Below are 21,569 nucleotides of genomic sequence, written 5' to 3'. Positions count from 1 at the left end.
GGGGGGGGGGGGGCGGGCCGGAGCTTCCCAACAGGTCTTCCTGGTCACTGGCTGGCCGGCCAGGCCTCCGGGCGGGCAGGTGCACTCGTACAGGCTGCAGCCGCTCTGGGCCTGGCCGGCTCCTGGGTCTGGGGAGGGGCGGAGCCGACGGAATGAGGGTCTACTTCCTCGGCCCTGGGGGGCGGTCTCGCTCAGGGACGTGGCCCCACAGAGCCTCCCGCCTCTCCTGGACCCGGATGGAGCCCCGGAGGCCCTCGGCGGCTCGCCCCCCTGCGTGCTGTCCTGGTCCGTGAGCACCAGGAGGGTGGGCCCAGCCCTGCTGCCGCAGGGACTCAGACGTCCCCCTGCGCTGCCTGCTGCATCCGGGCAGCTCGCCTGGCTCCCTGAGGGCCCGGACGGAGCTGGGGTGTGCGGCCCGTTTAGGCTCCGCTCCCCAGGAAGTCCGGTGAGGAGCCGTTCCTCCGGCCCAGGTCCTGCTCCCGCCCTGCCTCCGAGGCCTCCCTCCCGCTGCCCGCACCGCAGCCACCTGCTGGAGCTCTAAGAGAGCCCTGCGGGGCCCGGCGGGGTGAGGGCACCGGCCCGGGCCTCCGCGCCCCGCTCCCTGGCCCAGGCCCCTGGCCCCGCACAGCTCCCCTCCGCTACAGAGGCCGCACCTGCCGTTCCCTGAGTGACAGCCAGTCAGCAAGGCCTGCGGTGCGGCCCCCGCACCCCGTGCGTGCGTTTCTGTGTGTGGGTGCCGTCACTCACTCACCCAGACGTGTTTACCGAGCTCTCCCGAGCCACAGACACGGGGGACAAAACAGACACAGGCCCTGTCCTCAGAGCTCCCTGCGGTCACATGGCCTGTGCACGTCTCCACAGGGGCCGTCCCACAGCCACCCGGCCACCAGGCTCCCACAGACACCCGGCGACTCACAACACGAACACGGCTACCGGGTCCGAGGAACGCGGGTGCATGCACACACGTGTACGCACGGGGCTAGGCGTGTCCAGAGCCCAACGTGGTGCCCGAGGGGCCCCGGGTCCCCTGGCAGCACCCCCTGCCCTCCTCCAGAGCCCGGGGCCCCCTGGCTCCTTCCGATGTGGGGTGCCCCAGGACGTGTGTGCATGCTGAGCGCACTCAAGGGGGGTCCAGGCCTGACCCTCACTTGCCCTCCAAGCCCCCGCCCTCTCTTCCACCCTGTCCTCCGAGAGCCACCGCACCTAGACCGGACGGGGCTCTGGCTGGCCGGTCCTCAGACCCACACAGACACTGACTGACACAGGACAAGGACGGGGTGCGGGCGGGGCGGGCGGGGGAGGCACCGCAAACCAGAGCAGCAGCTGCCCAGCCAGCCCGGGGCACAGAGGACGCCTGGCTGCTGGAGAGGGGAGGGGGCGGGCAGAGGGGCCGGAGCCTCGGGGCCAGGCCTGCCGGGAGGGGCGCCGGGCGGCCGGCACTGCCGCCTGGTTCAGCTACATGGCCCGGGTATGCACGTGGCGCGCATACGGGGCTATGCACGGGAGGGGACGACACTGCACAGGACACAGACACACACAGCTCCAGGCAGCAGTGCAGGGGCGGGCCGGGGGGGAGGACACCTCAGCAGGCCACACGCAAGCTACCTGGGAGCAATGAAAACATGTCCTTCAGACTCAAAGCTGCTGGGGAGCAGGAACTCAAAATCTGCAACAGAAACGGGGGTTATCCGGCGGGGGCTGGGGAGGCGGGAGGCCGGGGGGCTCAGAGCTCCAGGGGCTGGAGGGGCAGGGCGGGGGGGGGGTGGTGGCTTCAGGGAGGGATAGACACTAGCAAAGAGGGAACCCGCCACTTCCATGTTCAAGTTCGAGCCAGAGAGAGAGGGTGGGGCGGGAGGGTGGGGCCTGTGGAGACCACGGCATCGCAGGGGGCAGTTATAGCCAATCTGTTGCCCGGGCCCGGTCCTCGGTGGGCAGCGAGGCCCCTGGCGCGGCTGTATATGCTTCCATACGGCTGTATAGCACATATACACGGACACACACACACATATATATACACACACTGCTATATATATGCATGGTCGGGGCCGGGCTCACTCATCGCACCCGCAATGGAAAAACCGCATGCTGCCTCCCTTCGCCCCGCGAGGCGCGGGGGGCGGGAGCGGGCTCTGGCCGCGGATCTGTGCCCCTCTTGCTTTGCTGCAGCTGCTTGTGTTTTGGTAGGTCTTGCGTTTGTTCCGTGTCAGGCATCAACATGGCCAAACCGAGGGGGTTTCTCATGGGCACAGACAGTCCAACCAGAGACGGTGTGGGCGGCTGGGGTGGGCTGCAGTGCATTGTGGGGGCTGGTGGTCCTCCCCAGGGTAGGCGCTGGGTGAGGGGAGACCTTGAGGTGCCCGGGAATGTTCCCAGGCTTCAGGGGGAGATCATGGGGGCTGGGAGGGGCTGGGAGGGTTGCTTGAATCTACACACCTGCCCTCTTGGGCTGGGAGCATGAGCGGGGGGAGAGGGAAGGTGGGGGTCTCCCCATCCTAGGACCTGTGTGGGCTCAGAGCAGGCATGGGGTGCTGTGTGCGTGAGTGACTGGGCCTGTGTGTGCGTGAGTGACATGAGCGTGTGTGTGCGTGCTGCTGCCCCCATGTGGGTCTGTGGGGCATCTGAGACTGGCCTAGTGGGACTGGCCACCTGGCTGGGCCTTCTCTGCCCTCAGCCTCTGGGGAGTCCCCCTGGCCAGCCTCACACCCAGATTCCGAACTCTCAGTCGCCCAGGGCTTGGCTTTTGCAGAGGAGGGACCTTCCCTGTTCCCCAATACTCCCACAATGCACTGCGAGGTTCCAGGAAGGGGGACTCCGGTGCCTGGGGAGTCACTGGTTGGACTGTTGCTTTCTGATGGGACTGGGAGGCAGGGTGTGGACACAAGCCGACAGGGCAGGGGTGGGAGGAGGAGGAGGAGGAGGAGGAGAGAAAGGGTGTGGGAGCAGGAAGGAGGCTGAGCTATGGCTGTCACTGTGACAGGGCCCTGCAGTTCTGGGGCCCTGGGAGGGGTGCAGAGGGGAGAGAAGACAACTCAAGCCAGTGGAGGGGGGCCTGTCCTTCCCCCCCAACCCCCCCGGCTCGCGGGGGCGCTGTACTCCCCTCGCTGGCCTGGGGCTTCCGGGCCCGGGGACCGAGGGCGGGCCTCCTCTCTGCCCAGGGGCTCCCTGGGAGGGCGTGTCTGCACAGGGGCAGTCCCTGGCTGTGCTCTCCCCCTGGTTCTCACCAGGCCCCTCGCTCCCTGCCTTCCTCTCCCGGAAGTCTGGGCGCAGACCCTGCTCTGCACATCCAGCCGCATCCCCTCCGAGCGCCTGTGCTGGCCCGTGGGGTCCAGACAGACCCCCTCCTTCCCAAGTCTGCCTTCACTGACACCTTTCCAGCCTGCCCATCGCCCGGGGCAGAGCACCCAGCGCAGGGCTGGGCTGGTGGCCTGAGCCACGGCTCTGGGTTCAGCACCCTGGCCAGCGCCCACGATGGTCCTGGCTGCCTGGCTCTCCGGGTGGCCTGGCTGCTGTCCGTCCTGCCTGCCTGCCTCAGGGTCAGGGCTGGAGGCTCCCGGAGCCTCTGTCTCCCCTGGGGAGGGAGCACCACCAGCCTCTGCAGTGTGCGTGGCGAGCAGAGGGAGAGCCACCCGAGGAGGAAGCTCTGTGGCTGGCCCTTTCCCACGAGCCTCACAGTCCCTCACAGTCCCTCTGAACCCCTGCGTCTCCGGCCTGCGCTGCTGGGCGGGGGGTGGTGCAGAGGCCTCCTGCCCTGTCCCCACTGTTGAGTTGCCTTGGAGGGACAGAGAAGAGGGGCAGGGCCTGCCCAGAGGGAGCCAGGAGGGGAGGAGGGGGCCTGAGCTCTCAGAACACGCTGGAGAGCCGCCCTGCAGGTGGGGCCGGGGACAGGGCCGCTGGCTCTAGGAGGGATCCGAGGAAAGGCGAGAACTGGAGGAGCCAAGGGGATGCTGGGAGGGAGGGGGCCCTGGAGAGCGGGGGCGTGGCCGGTCCTGGGCAGGGAGGGGGGCAAGCAGGGGCGTGAGGGCGGGAAGGGTGGAGGGAGGGGGGGTGCACTGGTTCTGAAATACTTGCCCTTCAGTTTGCTGATTGGCACTGGGACAGTCCACCAAGAGAGAAAGCGAGGAAAACAAAACAACACAAACACAAAAACAAACGAAAAGGGGGAGGGGAAGGGGAGGGGCACAAACAATATTTTATTCAATGGCTGTTTGAATGAAAATATTGTGTCTTATCATCATACCGAAAGGAAACTTCTTGCAAAAAAACGACATGAGAGAGAAAGAGAGAGCGAGAAAAACTCAAAGGAGATGAGCCCAGGGGGCCAGGCAGGCGGGGAGCGCCGAGGGGGCCGGAGCCCAGCCTCCCCCCGTGACCTCGGCGTGGGCAGGCGGGCCACAGGCTCCGGGAGGCCCAGGCGGGCCGGACATGCGGGGGAGCCACAGGCAGAGTGGGAGGGGGAGGGAGGGAGGGGAGAGAGGGAGGTAGAGCAGGAAGGCGGGGTAAGGGAGGAAGGAAAGGAAAGAGGGAGGAAGGAAAGAGGGTGAGAGGGAGGGAGAAAGAAGATGAGGGGAAGTGAGGGAGGGTGAGTTGGGGGACAGCAGAGGGGCGAGGGGGAGGCCGGGTGGCGCCGGGGGTGAGAGCTGCAGGAAGAAGGGGGAGGAGGAGCAGGTCCTCCAGGAATGCACCCCAGGGGTGTGCGGGGAGGGGGGCGGGGGCATCGGGGAGCAGGCCAAGGAGGGAAGACACGGAGTAGGAGAAACCAAAAACAGAACCTCAACGGAAGCCATGAGAGAATGGTCTGGAACCGAATCTGAGAAAAGGCAAGCATGCAGATTCCAACAGACTCTCGGGTGGCGCCCCGCCCTCGGGCGCCTGGGGCAGGCAGACCGGGCGGGAGGGGCCGCCTGGCTGCAGGCAGCTGGCTACGCTGCCCGAGGCCGGCCAGGGTGCCAGGGTGCCAGGGTGCTGGGTGCGGGTGCGGGGCGGAGCGGGGTGCAGGGCACAGGCAGGGGCTGGCCACTTACACTTGACCTGCAGGATCTGGTCGCTGAGGTTGGCCTGGAGGTAGAAGGTGCTGTAGGGAGGGAGCACGAGCCCGAGGCTGTGGGGGCGAGGGGCGGGGTCACTGCGGGCGAGGCGGGCACCTCCGCACCCCCCCCAGGCGTGGAGCTGGGCGGAGGCCCAGGCAGTGGCCTCCCCTCCACTGGTCACTCTCCACTCCCCACCTTCTCCTCGAGGCCTCAGACCTTCTGGCCCCCAAGCGGATTCCACCACACCCTTCGCGTCCAGTGGCCTCCCCAGCATACCCACTGCCCGCCTCCTCCCCCTGCCAGCAGCGAGCTCACCGGGCCGGGCACTGCCAGGGAGCCGGGCCGGGCACTGCTGGGGGAGGAGGGTCTGCAGCCCCCCGACTCAGGCCACCGAGCGCGGCCGGGAGCAGGGCCGGCACTGACACGGGGGCAGCTCAGGCCGCTATGGGGTGTGAGACGGGGACCTGCCTGCCGCCCCACAGGGACCTGGTGGGGCTGAGAGCAGGCCCGGGAGTGTGCTGAGGGCGACACCGGGGCAGACACCGGGGCATCATCCAGGGGGGGCGTGTCCCTGGTGTGTCCTGTGTTCCGGGAGAGGGCGCTGCTCCTGGAGGGCGGCAGGAGGCCCGTGGGGACTGAGCGTCCGGGGGGTGGGGTGGGGGGGGAGCAGGGAGGGCCCGGGGCGGGTGCCCCGCGGCACATGGTGCGGGGCGGTGGGCTGGGGGCTCCCCCCCTCCCCGCCCTTCCCGCCGGCCCCCCCGCGGCCCCGCTCACCTGTAGTTGGTGCTCCGTATGGGCACCCAGGTGTAGTTGCGCATCACCTCGTCGATGTAGCGCTGGGAGGAGAGGCGGGTCAGGGCCCGGCCGGCGGGCGGGCGGGGTGCTGGGGGGTGAGGGGGGCCCTGCCCGCCCGCCGCTGCCCCCTCCGCCACCGCTCACCTCGTCCAGGGACTTGACCAGCGTCCGGATCTGCCTGTGGCCCCGGTTGCCGTCGATCATGCTGCGGCGGATCTGCAGGAGGCAGAGCCGTGAGGGCGGGCCCTGCCCCCTCCGCCCGGGCCGCACCCTGTCCCCTCGTCCTCACCTCCTCCTTGTTCTCGTCCTCCAGCTCCGCGTCCAGGAAGTCCAGAGTCACAGGCTCCCGGAAGTTGGTGGTCTGGGAGAGGCGGGCGGAGGTCAGAGGCCCCGCCGCCCGCTCGGGGTCGCCCCGCCCCCCCCCCCCTCCCCCCCCGGCCATGCAGGGCTTACCTGGGGCCTGAGGTTGGGGTGCAGCAACACATAACCGTTCAGGTCGATGGCGAACACGTAGCCGTTGGCTCCGAGCTGGGGGATGGGAGGGAAGGCTCAGGGCCCGGAGGGCTGGGCGGGGGTCCCCGGGCCATGGAGCTTTTCCTGGTCCTGCCTCCCACGCCGCCGAGGGTGCCGTCTGCCTGCCGGGGCCGGGCCCCCACGTGCCAGGGGCCCCAAGCCTGCTCCTCAGGCCCAGCCCGGCCGGCTGCAGCCTGGACTCCTCCCCCCCACCCCGGGTTCCAACGGAGCTGTCTGTCACGGTCTGGCCCTTCACAGCAAGTGTGCCGGCCCCCGGAAGCCTGCCCTGACTGCCTGGACTCGGAGGTCCCCCCGGGGTGTTCCGGTCGCCAGCAGCCTCCCCTGCGGGCCCCGGGTGCCCCCCGGGAGGCAGAGCGGGCGGGTGCGCGGGCCGACACTCACCGTGTAGTTGGGGGTCAGCCTCTTGATGTCGTTCAGCGCCACGTCGATGCCCATCACGCCCAGGATCAGCTGGTTCTGGGGCGGAGGCGGGGCTGTCACGGGCTCCGTCCCACGGGGAGCCCCCTGCCCGCCCCGCGCCCGAGGCTTCAAGCAGCTCTCACAAGCGGGCCAATGGGCAGGCTGCCCAGCCCTCCTCCGTGCCAGCCCAGCCCTCCCCGGGCACCCCGTCCCCCTGACACCCCGTCCCCCCGACACCCCGAACCCCTGACACCCCGTCCCCCCGACACCCATCCCCTCCGACCCCCCGGGCACCCCGCCCCCCGGGCACCCTCACCTTCTTCTCCCCGGGGCCGTCCTGCGTCAGGTTGAACACGGGGAGGGTCCCGGTCACCACCAGCCCCAGCCCCTGCGGGGAGAGAGGGTGGCGTCTGTGGCCGGCCAGGCCGCCCGTGTCCAGAGCAGAGGAACAGCGGCCGTTTGCTCCTCTGCTTGGCCTCCCCGAGGGGCCTCCGGGCCGGACCCTGTGGGCACGCGGGGGGAGGGCCCCGCCCCGCCGGAGCCTCACCAGCGCGTCCTCGTACACGTTGGTCCACTGCACCTGCTTGGCCTCCTTGCCGGCCAGCACCATGGGCCTGCCCAGCACGTCCAGGTACTCCTGGGGAGGGATGGCGGCGGGGTCACGGGTCCCTCCACTGTCCCTTCCCTGCTCCGCCTCCCGTGCAGCATCCGGCCACCAGGGGGCGCGCTCGCCCCACAGCAGCTCCTCACAGGGCCGTCCCCTGGGAGCAGCGGGCTGGGCGGAGGGCCCCCACGGCTCACCTGGGTGTTGATGCGGATGGCGCCGATGGACGGGATCTCAAAATAGTAACCTGCGAGGGAGGGCGGCGCTCAGCACCCACCGCGGGCCTGTGCCCTGGGGGTGCCTGCAGCCCCCTCTCTTTTGGGGGTCACTTCCCCTGAATCACGTCCGGTCAGTGCTCCCTGCCCTCGCCCTGCCAGCAGGACGGACCCAGGGGCGGGGCTGTGAGTGCGGGGGGAGGGAGGAGGTTGAGGGGCAGGGGGGAGGGTGTAAGAAAAGGAAGTCAGAGCAGGGGTGACAGGGGAGCCGAGGCCTGACGCCCCTCATTCTAGACTGGCAGTGACATCCAGTGTCCACCCAGGGGACAGGCCCAAATGCACGGAGGGACAGATGGACCAGCAAGCAGACATGGGAGCAGACAGGCCGGGAGACAAGAGGGGAGCGGGCGTTCAGACAGACGGACACGTGAGCCAGAGAGAGAGGCGGGTGGGCGGTCACACGCCTGGGAAGACGCACAGACAGCGGGTGAGCGAGTGGCTGGACCCCCGGCCGGCCAGGCGGCGGGGCAGGGCGCCCGGGGGTACCTTTGTTGGCACAGGCCATCCACTGCAGCGGCGTGACGTCGTAGTTGTGCTGCCCCACGGAGAAGGTGAACACGCGCACCTGTGTGGGACCGGGTCACTGCCGCGGCCGCCGGGCCGGCCCTCCGGGTGCCTGCCCCCCTCGCCCCCCGCCCCCTGCCCCCAACCCCCCGCCCCCTACCCTCCTGGTGCCCCACCAGCCCCCACCCCCACCCCCCCTCCCGGTGCCCCCCCGCCCCCGCCCGCCGCCCCTGCATTTAACAAAACCGTCCGGGCCCCCCGCAGGGAGTGACCCCGAGGAGGGGGAGCAGGGCACCCGGGGAGGGGCTGGAGGCAGGTCCCTGGTCTCGGGGGGCGGCCCCGTGCTCCCCGTGTTCGCACCGTGCGGTTGGGCCAGTTGTACTTCTCGAAGACGTCCTGCACGCGGTCCTCGCCGCCGTCCGTGAACATCATGATCATCTTGTTGCAGTTGGCGCGGCTGATGTTGGACTGGGGGCGGGGCGGGGCGGGGGGGGGGGGTCAGGCGGCCCTGGGCCTCCTGGGCGGCGATGGGCCTCCCCCCCAGGCCTGACGGCTGCCCGCTCGGCAGCAGACGGTGCGGCCGCAGCGGCCGCGGGTGCTAACGAGGCCATCCGTCCTGATTTCCCCTGTCACGCCCGCCCGCCGCCCGGCTCACGTTCTGCAGCTGGTCGAAGGCGTACTCGAAGCCGGCCTTGTAGCCCGTGGTGCCCTTGGCCACCATGCCCTGCACCGCCTCCTTGAACACCTTCTTGTTGCGCACGTTGGCCTGCACCAGGTGCGTGAAGCAGGACACCGGCTGCGCCTTCTCGTTGAACTGTGGGGGCGGCGGGGGTGAGGCGCCGGCGGGGGTGTGTGTGACGGCACCAGGCGGGGGGGGGGGACCCCCGGCAGCCTCCCGCTGCCCCCCACTGCCCCCCGCCACCCCGGCAGCCCCCCTCCCCCTGCCCCTCCCTCCGCCGCCCGGCACCCACCGAGGCCACGTTCACGTAGTCGTCGTCGGACAGCGTGTCCAGCATCTCGCACACGGACGTCTTCATGAGCTTCAGGGTCAGGCCGCTGACGCTGCCGCTCCTGGGGGCCGGGGGCGGGCCTCAGGCGTCCTCCTGCCCCCCCCCCGTGCCCCGGCGGCAGGTCCCAGCCTCCCGCTCTGCCCCCCCGGCCCGCACGCTCACTCACACGTCCACGATGATGACCATGTCCTTGGGGGACGAGGCCCCCTGGATGTACCTGCCCAGGAGAGGCTCCGGTGAGGCCCCGCCCCCGCCCCCGCCTCAGCTGTCCCCCCGGGCAGCCCCCGGGGGGGGGGGGGGCTCTGGGTGCGGAGGACACTGCCTTTAACCAAACCGTCCGGGCCCCCGCAGGGAGTGACCCCGAGGAGGGGGAGCAGGGCACCCGGGGAGGGGCCGGAGGCAGGTCCCCGGTCTCGGGGGGCGGCCCCCGTGTTCCCAGCCCAGACGGCGCCCCAGAGCAGAGCCTGGCTGTGCCCGGGACTGAGGCGGCGGGAGCGGGAAGGTCAGGCCGCTGTGGGAGAGGCAGAGCAGGGGAGGGCTCCGCTGGGCGGGCTGGCCCACCGCAGAGGACACGTCCCCGGGGAGCCGGCTGTCCCATCCCTCAGAGCCGAGGGCGGAGTGCAGGCAGGCGCGGGGCGGGGCGGGGGCGGCGGGGCGATGGGATCCATTTTCCAGCGGCAGCGAGGTGTGAAATGAAAATTGGACAGAGCTGGCTGCGCCCCGCTCGCAGCCGGGATAGCGGGAGGGGGCGGGCGGCGGGAGCCGAGGGTGTCCCTGCCCAGCCCCTCGCTCGCTCACCAGGGTCTCCTTCGGACGTCGTACAGGTCGATCTTCTTGGGGGCTCGCCATGGGGTGGCTGTGGGGGGAGGGGAGAGTGGGTCTGGCAGGGAAGGGCCCGGCCGGCACAGACAGCAGCTGTGGGGCGACCGTCCCACCCACACGCCCAGGAGGGGCGGTGCCGAGGGGACGGGGAGGAGTGGGCGGTGCCCAGTGGGCGGGGCGGAGTGGGCGGTGCCCAGTGGGCGGGGTGGGGGCGGTGCCCAGTGGAGGGGGAGGAGTGGGCGGTGCCCAGTGGGCGGGGCGGAGTGGGCGGCGCCCAGTGGGCGGGGCGGAGGGGGCGGCGCCCAGTGGACGGGGAGGAGTGGGCGATGCGGAGGGGGCGGAGGGGGCGGTGCCTAGTGGAGGGGGCGGTGCCCAGTGGGCGGTGCGGAGGGGGCGGTGCCCAGCAGCGGGCGGCGGCGGGAGCTGGCACCCACCGGGGTAGTAGCGGGTGACCCCCGTGGCGCTGCCGAAGACCTGCCACAGCAGCGTGGGGTCGCGCCGGCGGTTCTCGGCGAACACGCTCTCCAGGGCCTCGGTCCAGTTGAGCTCGTTGAGGATGACGGTGGCTGCGGGGAGCGGGGGCTGAGGGGACCTCACTGAGGACCCCGAGCCGTGCCCCCGAGGAGGCCTCACCGCTCTGCCTCAGGCCCCTCCCCGGGGGCTGTGCCTCCCCCTCCGGGGGCAATCCTGGCCCTCCCCTCCTGTGCCAACCCCTCTGGGGGCAATCCTGGCCCTCCCCTCCTGTGCCAGCCCCTCCGGGGGCAATCCTGGCCCTCCCCTCCTGTGCCAACCCCTCTGGGGGCAATCCGGGCCCTCCCCTCCTGAGCCAGCCCCTCCGGGGGCAATCCTGGCCCTCCCCTCCTGAGCCAGCCCCTCCGGGGGCAATCCTGGCCCTCCCCTCCTGTGCCAGCCCCTCCGGGGGCAATCCTGGCCCTCCCCTCCTGTGCCAGCCCCTCTGGGGCAATCCTGGCCCTCCCCTCCTGAGCCAGCCCCTCTGGGGCAATCCTGGCCCTCCCCCTCCGCCCTCCCCTCCTGAGCCAGCTCAGCCTGCCCTTCTCCGGCACAGACCCCCGGGCAGCTGAGGCCTGTGGCCCCGCGGGGGGGGTCCGGGGTGGGGAGCTGGGGGGGGTCCGGGGTGGGGAGCTGGGGGGGAGGGGGTCCGGGGCGGGAAGCTGGGGGCGGGGCGCCCGGGGTGGGGAGCGGTGGTCGGACCCGAGCCGGCGTGCGGCACGTGCCGCAGCGGGTCCCCCGGGAGCTCACCCACTCAGCATGCACTCGGGGCTGCAGCCACAAGAAAGCAATTAAGGGCGCGATGATGGGGCTGGAATTATTCAGCTATTAAGGTGCCTGATAAGCTGGAAGCCACTCAGCTCCATGATTAATCAACGGCCCGGAGCGGGCGGGCGGCTCTCGGAGCAGGGTCTGCGCCAGGCTCCCGCTCCCGCAGACAGGCACGCACACCCGTGTGCGCGCACACACACACACACACACACACATGCACACACACACACACACACACACAGATACACTCACTCGCACACACACGCGCCCAGGGCCCGCACTCCCACCGGGCAGACCTGCACCTAAGCTGTCCTCCCAGCCGTGGGTGGGGTCCCCTCGCCCTCCAATCGACCTGCCCAGCACCCGACGGCGGCCGTGGGCTCAGGGACTCACATGTCATCCCGCACCCACTCGGCACCTGCAGGCTGACCCCAGTGGGTCCTGTCCTCACAGCCGCAGGGTGTCACCTCCCCTCCCTCCCCCCACCCCGGGTCCCCCCACCCCGTGTGCACGCGCAGAGCCTGCTGACGCCTCCGCCAGGGAAGGGACTCGGGGCCAGAGCAGTGCCCCGGCCCCGCTCAGAAAGCCCTCAACGTGCCAGTGTGTGTGGCCCACGGCCTCGGGGGGCAGTGTACCCGTCTCTGCCCGTGGGGCTAAAACACCCAGCGGAGTGGGGCGCTCAGACCTCCCCTGGGGGGCCCCCCACAGCCCCTGTGAGAGACCTGCCACAAGGGCAGGCCAGAGGGCCCCGCTCCGAGCACAGCCCCGGACTCGGACCCCGGCGAGCAGGTGCAGGGCTGGGGGTTAAAGACACAGGTGCCCCGCTCTGCCCGCAGCCGGCCTCCCCACCTCCCTGACCCCCCCCCCGCTCCCCCCGCCGCCGGCCGCAGCCCCCCCCCGCCACAGCTCCCCCCGCCGGCCGCAGCCCCCCCCCCGCCACAGCTCCCCCCGCCGGCCGCAGCCCCCCCCCCCGCCACAGCTCCCCCCGCCGGCCGCAGCCCCCCCCCCGCCACAGCTCCCCCCACCTCCCTGGCCCCCCCCCCCCGCCACAGCTCCCCCCGCCGGCCGCAGCCCCCCCCCCGCCACAGCTCCTTCCACCTCCCTGGCCCCCCCCCCGCCACAGCTCCCCCCGCCGGCCGCAGCCCCCCCCCCCGCCACAGCTCCCCCCGCCGGCCGCAGCCCCCCCCCCCCCCCCGCCACAGCTCCCCCCGCCGGCCGCAGCCCCCCCCCCCCCCCCGCCACAGCTCCCCCCGCCGGCCGCAGCCCCCCCCCCCGCCACAGCTCCCCCCGCCGGCCGCAGCCCCCCCCCCCCCGCCACAGCTCCCCCCACCTCCCTGGCCCCCCCCCCCGCCACAGCTCCCCCCGCCGGCCGCAGCCCCCCCCCCGCCACAGCTCCCCCCGCCGGCCGCAGCCCCCCCCCCCCGCCACAGCTCCCCCCACCGGCCGCAGCTCCCGTAACCGCCCGTGACGGGAAAACAAACACATCTCGGCGTCGGCTGTGCCTACTGCGCGCCGTGTCATGGGCTTGTTCCCAATTTAGAAACTGAGTGAGTTGAACCATTTCTATTTTCTCTTTAAGGAGAACAACAGAGTCAGGCTCTTCCCACAGTCCCGTCTGTCCTGGCGCGCCCCCCGGGCAAGTCCCCCCCCCCCCGCCGGGGCCTCAGTTTCCCCATCTGCACAGGGAGAGGCTTAGAGCAGATGGTCCCGGGAGCTCACTGAGCTGCCCGCAGAGGGTGGTCCCGGCTCCGGTCAGGGGCAGGAGAAGACCCCTGCCCGGTGGGCCTGTAGGTGTCCGAGATTACACACACACGCACACACACACACACACGCACACACACACACGCACACACACACAGTCACCGCCGGACACACGTGTGCAAACGCCCCAGCCTGCTCCCGGGCCCCACCCGCACCCACAGGCAGCCCCCAGACCACGCTGAGCTGGGGAACGGGGCCCATACCCCCTCAGGCGGGCGATTACAGATTTAATTAAAAGTGACACAGTAAATAAAAAACATATAAAATGTAATTTGTGTGGGTAGCGAGGGGTGACTGGGCGGGCGGCGTGCTCCTGTTTTAATTAGGGTGCTGCCTGCGATAGCGCCCCTCCACTGGCCCAGGCAGGGGCCTGCGCGGGGGGGGGGGGCCTTCACCCCGCCTCCGGCTGCCCGGGGCCCGTGGCCCCTGAGGGCTCCCTGCATTCTGGAGACCAGCTCTGTCTCCAGCCCCTCTGCCCAGGGGGCACCCCGGGCTCTGAGGGGCCCTGTAGGCCACCCCAGATTTAACCCCAGAGCCCCGAGCCCTGCTGCTGGAGCTCCCCATCCAGTGCTCCCCTCTCGGCCCTCCCCTCAGCTCCCAAGACCTCCAGTAAGTCCCTCCCGACGTCTGACTGGAGTCCTTCCAGCTGCAACGGCCTGGCTTCCTCCTGGAGCCTGGAACTCAGCCCCTCTGCCCAGCCTCCCGCTCCCTCCCCCAGGCCGAGGAGGGCGTGTCCGCCCCGGGTTCCTGCGTGTGGGGAGCCGCTCCCTGACCCCGTGTCCCCGAGTGCGTCTGAGGAGCAGCCCGCCCTCGCTGCTCATGGGGCCCGGGAGCGAGGAGGGTGGGCGGCCCAGCGGGAGGGGCCGTCCTGGGCACATGTCTGCACGGGCGTGTGCTCTGCAGCCTCGGCGAGGCCATGCCCGGCCCGCTCGCTGCCCGCGTGTGGGTGAGTCTGAGAGGCGAGCCCGTGGCCTGCGGGGAGGGCTGGTGGCGGCGGCCTGGCCGGGCCCGGGACAGGCAGGCAGTGGGCCCTGTGTGTGTGTGTGTGTGTGTGTGTGCGTGTGCGGGGCCCGCCCTCCTCATCACAGCCTGTGTGTGTGTGTGTGTGTGTGTGTGTGTGCGGGGCCCGCCCTCCTCACTCACAGCCCCTGTGTGTGCGTGTGTGTGTGTGTGTGGGCGTGTGCGTGCGTGTGGGGCCCGCCCTCCTCACTCACAGCCTGTGTGTGTGTGTGTGTGCCGGGCCCGCCCTCCTCACTCACAGCCTGTGTGTGTGTGTGTGTGTGCGGGGCCCGCCCTCCTCACTCACAGCCTGTGTGTGTGTGTGTGTGTGCGTGTGTGTGTGCGTGGGGCCCGCCCTCCTCACTCACAGCCTGTGTGTGCGTGTGTGTGTGCGAGCGGGGCCCGCCCTCCTCACTCACAGCCTGTGTGTGTGTGTGTGTGTGCGGGGCCCGCCCTCCTCACTCACAGCCTGTGTGTGGTGTGTGTGTGCGGGGCCCGCCCTCCTCACTCACAGCCTGTGTGTGTGTGTGTGTGTGCGGGGCCCGCCCTCCTCACTCACAGCCTGTGTGTGTGTGTGTGTGTGTGTGTGCGGGGCCCGCCCTCCTCACTCACAGCCTGTGTGTGTGTGTGTGTGTGTGTGTGCGGGGCCCGCCCTCCTCACTCACAGCCTGTGTGTGTGTGTGTGTGTGTGTGTGCGGGGCCCGCCCTCCTCACTCACAGCCTGTGTGTGTGTGTGTGTGTGTGTGTGCGGGGCCCGCCCTCCTCACTCACAGCCTGTGTGTGTGTGTGTGTGTGTGTGTGTGGGGCCCGCCCTCCTCACTCACAGCCTGTGTGTGCGTGTGTGTGTGCGAGCGGGGCCCGCCCTCCTCACTCACAGCCTGTGTGTGTGTGTGTGTGTGTGTGTGTGTGTGTGTGTGCGGGGCCCGCCCTCCTCACTCACAGCCTGTGTGTGTGTGTGTGTGTGTGTGTGTGCGGGGCCCGCCCTCCTCACTCACAGCCCTTGTAGATGTCCGTGGGGATCTGCACCGCCGTGTACGAGTAGTTGACCTTGTTCTTGAAGTTGGCGTCCTCCACGAAGTCCAGCTTCAGGGTGCTGACCTTGGACCCCCTCTCCAGGTCCTCCACCTCAGGGTCGTCCTGCAGGAGGGACCCCCGCCCCCGGCAGAGTCAGGGCTGGCCATGGGGAGGGGTCAGAGGGGCTGAGGCAGGGGCGGGCCAGGGCCCGGGGGCGGGGACAGCTCAGAATCAGAGGATGGCAGAGACAGACGGAGAGACACGGGGTGTGATCCCCTCGCTCAGGCGGCCTGTGACTCACCTGCCCTGCTCACCCCACCCACATCGCCCCCCAGACTCCAAAACCAAAACCAGACGGACCCTTCTCCACATCCCTGAGAACCACCACCCCTCCCCAGCTCAGGAGGCGGACCCGGAAGCCAGTGAGGAGCGAGGCGCAGGTCTCTGCCCTCGGACGCGCCTAGTGCCCTCCCGAGCTCTGCACCCCACCGGCCGCCACCGACACAGGTTCCTCTGGCGCAGGGAGAGGGCCTGGCGCCGTCTGGGGGGTGAGCTGTGGGGAGCCCCGGGGGAGGGCGGGGCAGAGGCTGGCACGGAGACCCAGCCGCAGGCAGCGGGACGGCAGCGCGCGGTGACTTTCTAAAATGAGCCGCAGCCGCTGACAGGTGCCAATTACCATGTCCCTGGCCGGCAGGCTGGGCATGCGCCGTGCGCCCGCCCACCGCGCCGCTGGCAGGAGCGGCCTGAGCCTCCGTGTTGACGCGCCGCCGAGGGGGGTGGGCAGGCGCGGGCGCAGGTGTGCGAGGGGGAAGGGAGGATGGCGGGAGCGAGAGAGGGGGAGGCAGGAAAGGGGCGGGCAGGCAGGGCAGCGCTGGGGGCTGTGTGCGGGGAGGAAGCTGGGGGAGGGGCTGAGCTGTCCACACTCTCCCCACGGCCCCCCAGGCCCCTCGGCACCCAGGCCCGGGCCGGCGGGGCTGGGCTGGCGGCTCCTCTGCCTGCGGGTTGTCAGGACGGCGGGCCGGGCCTCACTGCACCTCGGCTCCGGCCTCTGGGTGTCGCCAGGCTGTCTTGTCTGGGGACGGGGGGCCGTGCCCTCCTGCAGGGCCTGCAGCGAGCCCCCTTTTCGTCTCTTTAGGGGTCCGGCTAGGTGCTGCCCCGCCCCCGCTCTGCACCCCCAGGACCCTCCGCAGGCCCGGGGCCGGGAAAGCGGGCGCAGCCGCCTCGGAGGCAGGCGGGAGCACTCCGGGTCTGCGGGAGGAGGGGCCCGAAATGCCAGCGGCAGATGAAGGCCCGGGAAATGTAACCGCCAACTCCCCCGCTGACGTGACATTTGGATTCCGCGCTGATAAGCTATCAGCTGGCGAACTCTCCCTCCCCCCGGCTGGTAATTTAAAAGTAAATGGTCTAGAAAGATCTCTAACTGTACCTCTGGCAAAGATGAAAACACACACACACACACACACACACACACTCACACACAAAACAACACGAGCTGCAGAGGTGGCAGATGTGTGATGCGGAATTCATGGCAGGGCCACGCTCGGCCGGCTCCGGGCTCCCAGCCTCGGCCCCGCCCGCCCCGCCCCTCCCGGGGGTCTCCCTCCTCAGGCCACATCCCGCGCCCCCGCGAGCGTGCAGAGGGCGGGGGCGGGACTCAGCGGAGAGAGCCAGGGGCAGGGTCCCGGAGACCGGGGCTGGGGCAGGGTGTGCAGGGTTGGCAGGGAGCGGCCGCCCTGGCCCGTGGCTGTGCGGTGGGCAGCGGCGTGTCCCGGGCCTGGGTTAACGCACTGATTGCTGAAACCACCGCCCGCTGCCGGGGGCTGCGCAGCGAGACGCGGGGTCTAATTAGAGGTTCGCTCTTCATTTGAATTTCAGATTCCAGCTTTAATTTTAGCAGCTTCTCCGGGCGCTGCCACGGAGCTCAGCCACAGGGAAAGCACATCTGCTCCAGCCACCCCTCCCCAGCCCCCCGCCCCCCGCCCCCCCACCTGCCTGTCCTGAAGGCTCCCCAGCCAGCCTGGCACCAGGACCCTGGCAGGGACCCCTTCCTGCCACTCACCCCCGGGTGTCACGGGGCACCTCCTGCTCCCCGAAGGACACCCCTCAGGCCACGAGGCCTGGGAGAGAGGCCGGGACTCGGGGTCTCCTGCAGGGGCCAGCCCCGGGGGACCCCAGGCACTGAGTGGCTGTGACACCTGCTCCGAAAGGCAGGCAGGCAGCCGGACAGGCCTGGACAGCCGACCAGACACTGTCTATCCCATGTGCTCTGCCCTCAACGCGCATGTGTTTTTTAATCCTCACCGAGGATTCTCCCCATTGACTTTGAGAGAGAGTGGAAGGGAGGGGAGAGTTGGAGAGAGAAACGTGGATGTGAGAGAGCCCCATTGAGTGGCTGCCTCCCCTACACGCCCCGACTGGGACCAGGGATCAAGCCTGCAACTGAGGTACGGGGTTCGTACCCCTGACCGGAAGCGAACGCGGGCCCCTTCAGTCTGTAGGCTGACGCTCTAGCCACTGAGCCACACCGGCCAGGCCCCCCCTCACACTCCTGTCTCCTTTGCAGGCCCCTCCCACCCAAAGGCGCCGTAATGTGAAGAGCAGGCACGGGAGCGGACTGCCTCCGCAGCTGGGGGTCCCACTGAGCTCGGGGCCGAGCTGCTCACCTGCTCCGGGCCAGGCTGGGGTGCCCGCCCACCGAGCTGCCGCTCCCCTCCCCGCAGTGCACCTGCCTCCTGCTTCTCGGCCCCACCCGCCTCCTCCAGGAAGCCCTCCAAACGCACTCCGGACCCCTCAGTTCTGGCGCCTGAGCTGATCCTCCCCCCTCCCCCAGCACCCGGCCCGCCCGCCACACGGCAGCAGAGCTGTGCCCCGAGGGCCACAGACACAGCCCCGGAGGGTCTGGCCTCGGGGTTTGCCGTGGAAGGTGTGGGGTGGGGGTCTGGGCCTCCGCTCCCCTGCAGGCTTGAGCTCAGAGTCCCGGGGGCCGAGTCCCGCTCTCATTTCCCAGCAGCGGCCCCTGGCCCAGAGGGGGCACTTACCAGCTCCGCATCCGCCTTGGCGTCGTAGTACACGATGTCTTCCTCCTGGGGGGGAGGGGGAGGCCTCAGCAACCACGGCCCAAGGCCCCCTGAGGTGCAGCCGGGACCCCCAGAGCCCTGCACCCAGAGCTGCCATCCAGGGAGGCGGGGGGACTCAGGCTGGCAATGCCCCTCTCCAGATCTGACCCCGGGCCAGGCCCCGCCCCGCTGCTCCGGGGCAGAGCCGCCGCCGGGCTGGCAGACCGGGCGCGGGCGCAGGAGGGAGACAGACGGCCCGGCTGAGGCGGCTGGAGGAGGAGAATGACTCCACCGCGTCCCCAATTTCTCCGATTAGAAAGCTGCTCATTACGGCTGTGCTTATTAATTATCTGTGATTTGTTGTGAGACGCAGGGAGTTTACACAACAGGCGAGGGAGGGAGCGCCCGGCCCAGGCCCGCCCCACCGCCAGCGCCGCCCGCCCGCCCGCCCGCCCGGAGCGCGGGCCGGAGCCGCTCCTCGGCCATCTGCGCCGTAATCACCGGCCGCCCGGGAGGCCCTGACACACACGGGCTAATTTCACGTCTAATGATCCTTAATCAGGGCCGAGCGCGGCTGGAGAGGCCACCAGGAGGTGAGTCTGGTGGGCAGCAGGGCCAGCACCCGGGAGAGGCCAGTGTCCCCGAGCTCCTCAGCCCCCTCCCCGGCGCCCCTCCACCTCTTCCCCCTCCGCCCCCTCCCCCGTGCCCCTCCGCCCCCTCCCCCTGCCGCTCCGCCCCCTCCCCTGCGCCCCTCCACCCCTTCCCCCCCGCCCCCCCCTGCCCCTCAGTCCCCTCCCTGGCGCCCCTCCGCCCCCTCCCCCACGCCCCCTCCCCCTCCGCCCCTCCCCCTCCCCCTCCGCCCCTCCCCCGTGCCCCTCCGCCCCTCCCCCTGCTGCTCCGCCCCCTCCGCCGCCCCTCCGCCCCCTCCCCCTCCCCCTCAGCCCTGGTTTGTACAGTGGAACCTGTGGCCCCCCGGCCCCCGGGAGCCTGTTTCTGATGCTCTGAGAGTGGGGGTGATGACCCAGTGTACCCCAAGGGGGTGGGTGTGACACAGCAAACACAGCGCCAGCGCTTGCTCCGCCGGTGGCCTCTGACCCGGGCCTGGCTGGGCCCAGCGCTGTGTGACTCAGGGCTGCAGGGCTGCACTGCTCCCTCTCTGAGCTCAGGCTCCCCTGCCCCCGGTGAGGGCAGGTGCTGTCTGTGGCCATGCTGGAGGGCTTGTGTGGGGGGAAGAGCCGTGAGATGCTCCCGCCCATGGTCTGGGGTGCAGGCGCCTGGGACCCTGACTCCCCGCCCCCCGCCTCTCGGGGGAGACCAGCCTCTGAGGCAGGGAGGACCGGGACCTGCTGGCCGCAGGCTGAGGCGTTGGCTCTGACCAGCGCTTTGCACACCCCGAGTCACGGTCCTCCCAGCAGCCCCGGGGCCCGGCCATACACACCAGGGCACCGGGCAGATGGGGTTCGAACCCCAGTACAACCCCCTTCCCGAACATCTCCACCCGCCCCCCAACACTCCCCCCTCCAGCCCCCCCTCCGCCCCCCCCAGCTCCCGGCGCTGAGCCCGGCTCCGGGCGCCGCCCGCCCGCCTCTCCCACCCCAGTGCGTAATGAAAGCTGACGTTACATCAAACACAATGAGCAGCTTCGCTGATGAAGATCGTTCCCGAGCACACAAACCATTAAACCGAGGGAGGGACACCGACTGCACACGCCCGCCGGGAGAATGTGATGTGTTATCTACGGGGGCTCTGGCTCCTTCCCTCGAGCGAGCACAGGGCGGCGGGGGCTTCGGGTTAGCGGGCTGCACCGCCAGCTCTGGGGGGCCCTCCTGGGGGACGGAGAGGGGGCTGGGCCGTCACTCCCAGGCCTCCGGGCCCCCAGGCTCCCTCGCAGGCCGGCCCCTCTGCCCCCGTCCCCCTCCGGCTGCTCCGAGGGCCCTTCTCCTCCGCTGGACTCCTGGCAGCAGCAGAGGACCCGTGTCGGTGGATCAGGGCCCGGGGGACGTGTGGCAGGAGGACCAGCCCCGGCGGACCCGGGTGCGGCTCGGGAGCCTGGGTGCGGCTCTTGTGCCCAGGGCCTGGCGCACGTGGCCGGGACTCCGCCCCAGCTCTCCCGCCACGGAGGCCAGCCATGCCCTTCCTGGCGGAGGGTGGTGGCGGGCGAGGCCACGCGTGTGCGAGTGCACGGGAGACACAGCCGGGGGTGCTGTGACGCGGTGCTGGGGGGTGTCCCTGTGTCTGCTGTGGCCTGAACCACGCAGTGCCCACATTAGTGCCCCCCTCTGGGCGGGTCAGGAGGCAGCACCCCCAGCGATGGCACACAGGGTGCTGGCCTTGCACTTGACCTGCGGGTGTGAGCTCCGGGACCCTGGGCAGTGAGTGCAGACCCCAGGGGCCCAGGGGGCCCGGGAGGACTCCTGGGTGTCACCCCATCTCACCGCCAAACCCTGTGGCCCCAGGGAGGCCTAACCTGGGGGTCAGGGCTCCCACTGATGATCAGGAGGGCGCCCCTCCTCTGAGGCTGCTCAGGGGCAGGGAGCTGGGCCCCCCACGGGGAAGGGCCACCCCTACCCCCAGGGGACCCCTTATGTGTGCAGCCTCACAGCCTGAGAGGGCTGGGTGTGCCAGAAACCCTCTGGGGGTGAGGGGGCGTCTTTGAAGTCTGGGCCCACACTGCCCCCCCCCCCCCCCCCCCGGCCTGTTTCCTGGCATCCGATGGGCCATTTTGCTCAGACTGGGCAGGGGTGAGGGAATCCCCCTCTGAACTCCCCCCACGTGGATTCTGTGCAGAGTGACACGTGAGGGCGGGCTGTGGGCCCACGTGCCCTGTGCCGACAGCTGACACACTCCTTAGCTGGAGCTGAGCCCGAGATGGCCCGAGGGGGGCGGTCGGGGGGAACGGGATGAAGACGTGAGCAGGGGGGCTGGGGAAGAGCCATGCGGTGCCCTGAGGGCGGGTGCCATGGCCTGGCCAGACCTGACGGCCACCCGCCCGCCCACCCGCCCGCCAGGCCTCAGTGCGGGGCCCGGGCCAGCGCCCGGCGTCGCCATGAGGCACCGGCCTCCCTGCTGGCTCTCCTCCAGCCCGGCGCGGCCGCGGGGACCGCTTTCTGGGAGAGCCGTCTGTCGCCGCGCGGCCAGGCAGGCAGCCAGCCTGATGACGGGCGGACGGCGGGCCAGGAGGCCACCTGTCCGTCCAGCCGGCGCCCGAGCGGGCCTGGCTGCAGACCGCCTCTCTGGTCAGACAACCCGAGGCCGGCTGCCTCCCCGGGGACGCCCTGGGGTCCGACTGCGTCCTCCATGGGACTCCCGGGCGGGGCTGGTCTCCTCAGGCCCGGGGTGGCACTGAGGCCCTGGGGTGGCACTGAGGCCCGGGGGTGGCACTGAGGCCCGGGGTGGCCTCCCTCCCCCGCCCATGCCCCGGCCGGCTCCCTCCTGCTGGCGGGGGAGCTGGCGGATAACGATGGCGCAGGGAGTGCTGGCGCCGTCAC

The 21,569-nt window shown here is 70.7% G+C and overlaps 1 protein-coding gene across 5 annotated transcripts in view; it reads right to left on the bottom strand.

The window, feature by feature from the left end:
* Nucleotides 1-21,569, bottom strand: part of CACNA2D2 (calcium voltage-gated channel auxiliary subunit alpha2delta 2) — a 93,148-nt gene that overhangs the window by 4,668 nt on the left and 66,911 nt on the right. For 3 of the 5 annotated variants that reach the window (XM_084902264.1, XM_084902263.1, XM_084902265.1), the window contains exons 5-23: nt 18,064-18,108; nt 15,007-15,148; nt 10,405-10,536; nt 9,947-10,004; nt 9,315-9,365; nt 9,110-9,209; nt 8,794-8,952; nt 8,499-8,606; nt 8,121-8,199; nt 7,557-7,606; nt 7,303-7,392; nt 7,072-7,143; nt 6,738-6,812; nt 6,276-6,350; nt 6,112-6,183; nt 5,967-6,038; nt 5,802-5,863; nt 5,022-5,098; nt 1,606-1,666 (exon numbers count right to left, since the gene is read on the bottom strand). In XM_084902264.1, the coding sequence (XP_084758390.1) occupies nt 1,606-1,666; nt 5,022-5,098; nt 5,802-5,863; nt 5,967-6,038; nt 6,112-6,183; nt 6,276-6,350; nt 6,738-6,812; nt 7,072-7,143; nt 7,303-7,392; nt 7,557-7,606; nt 8,121-8,199; nt 8,499-8,606; nt 8,794-8,952; nt 9,110-9,209; nt 9,315-9,365; nt 9,947-10,004; nt 10,405-10,536; nt 15,007-15,148; nt 18,064-18,108 (1,580 nt within the window). Of the gene's footprint in view, nt 1-1,605; nt 1,667-4,068; nt 4,090-5,021; nt 5,099-5,801; nt 5,864-5,966; nt 6,039-6,111; nt 6,184-6,275; nt 6,351-6,737; nt 6,815-7,071; nt 7,144-7,302; nt 7,393-7,556; nt 7,607-8,120; nt 8,200-8,498; nt 8,607-8,793; nt 8,953-9,109; nt 9,210-9,314; nt 9,366-9,946; nt 10,005-10,404; nt 10,537-15,006; nt 15,149-18,063; nt 18,109-21,569 lie in introns of all 5 variants that reach the window. The other 2 variants (XM_084902262.1, XM_084902266.1) reach the window with 2 other exon arrangements.

Source organism: Pipistrellus hanaki (assembly GCF_964339955.1).
Source record: "Pipistrellus hanaki genome assembly, chromosome: 13".
NCBI lineage: Eukaryota > Metazoa > Chordata > Mammalia > Chiroptera > Vespertilionidae > Pipistrellus > Pipistrellus hanaki.
The sequence above is the reverse complement of the archived record's forward strand: the minus strand, read 5'-3'. Positions and strand labels throughout refer to the sequence as shown.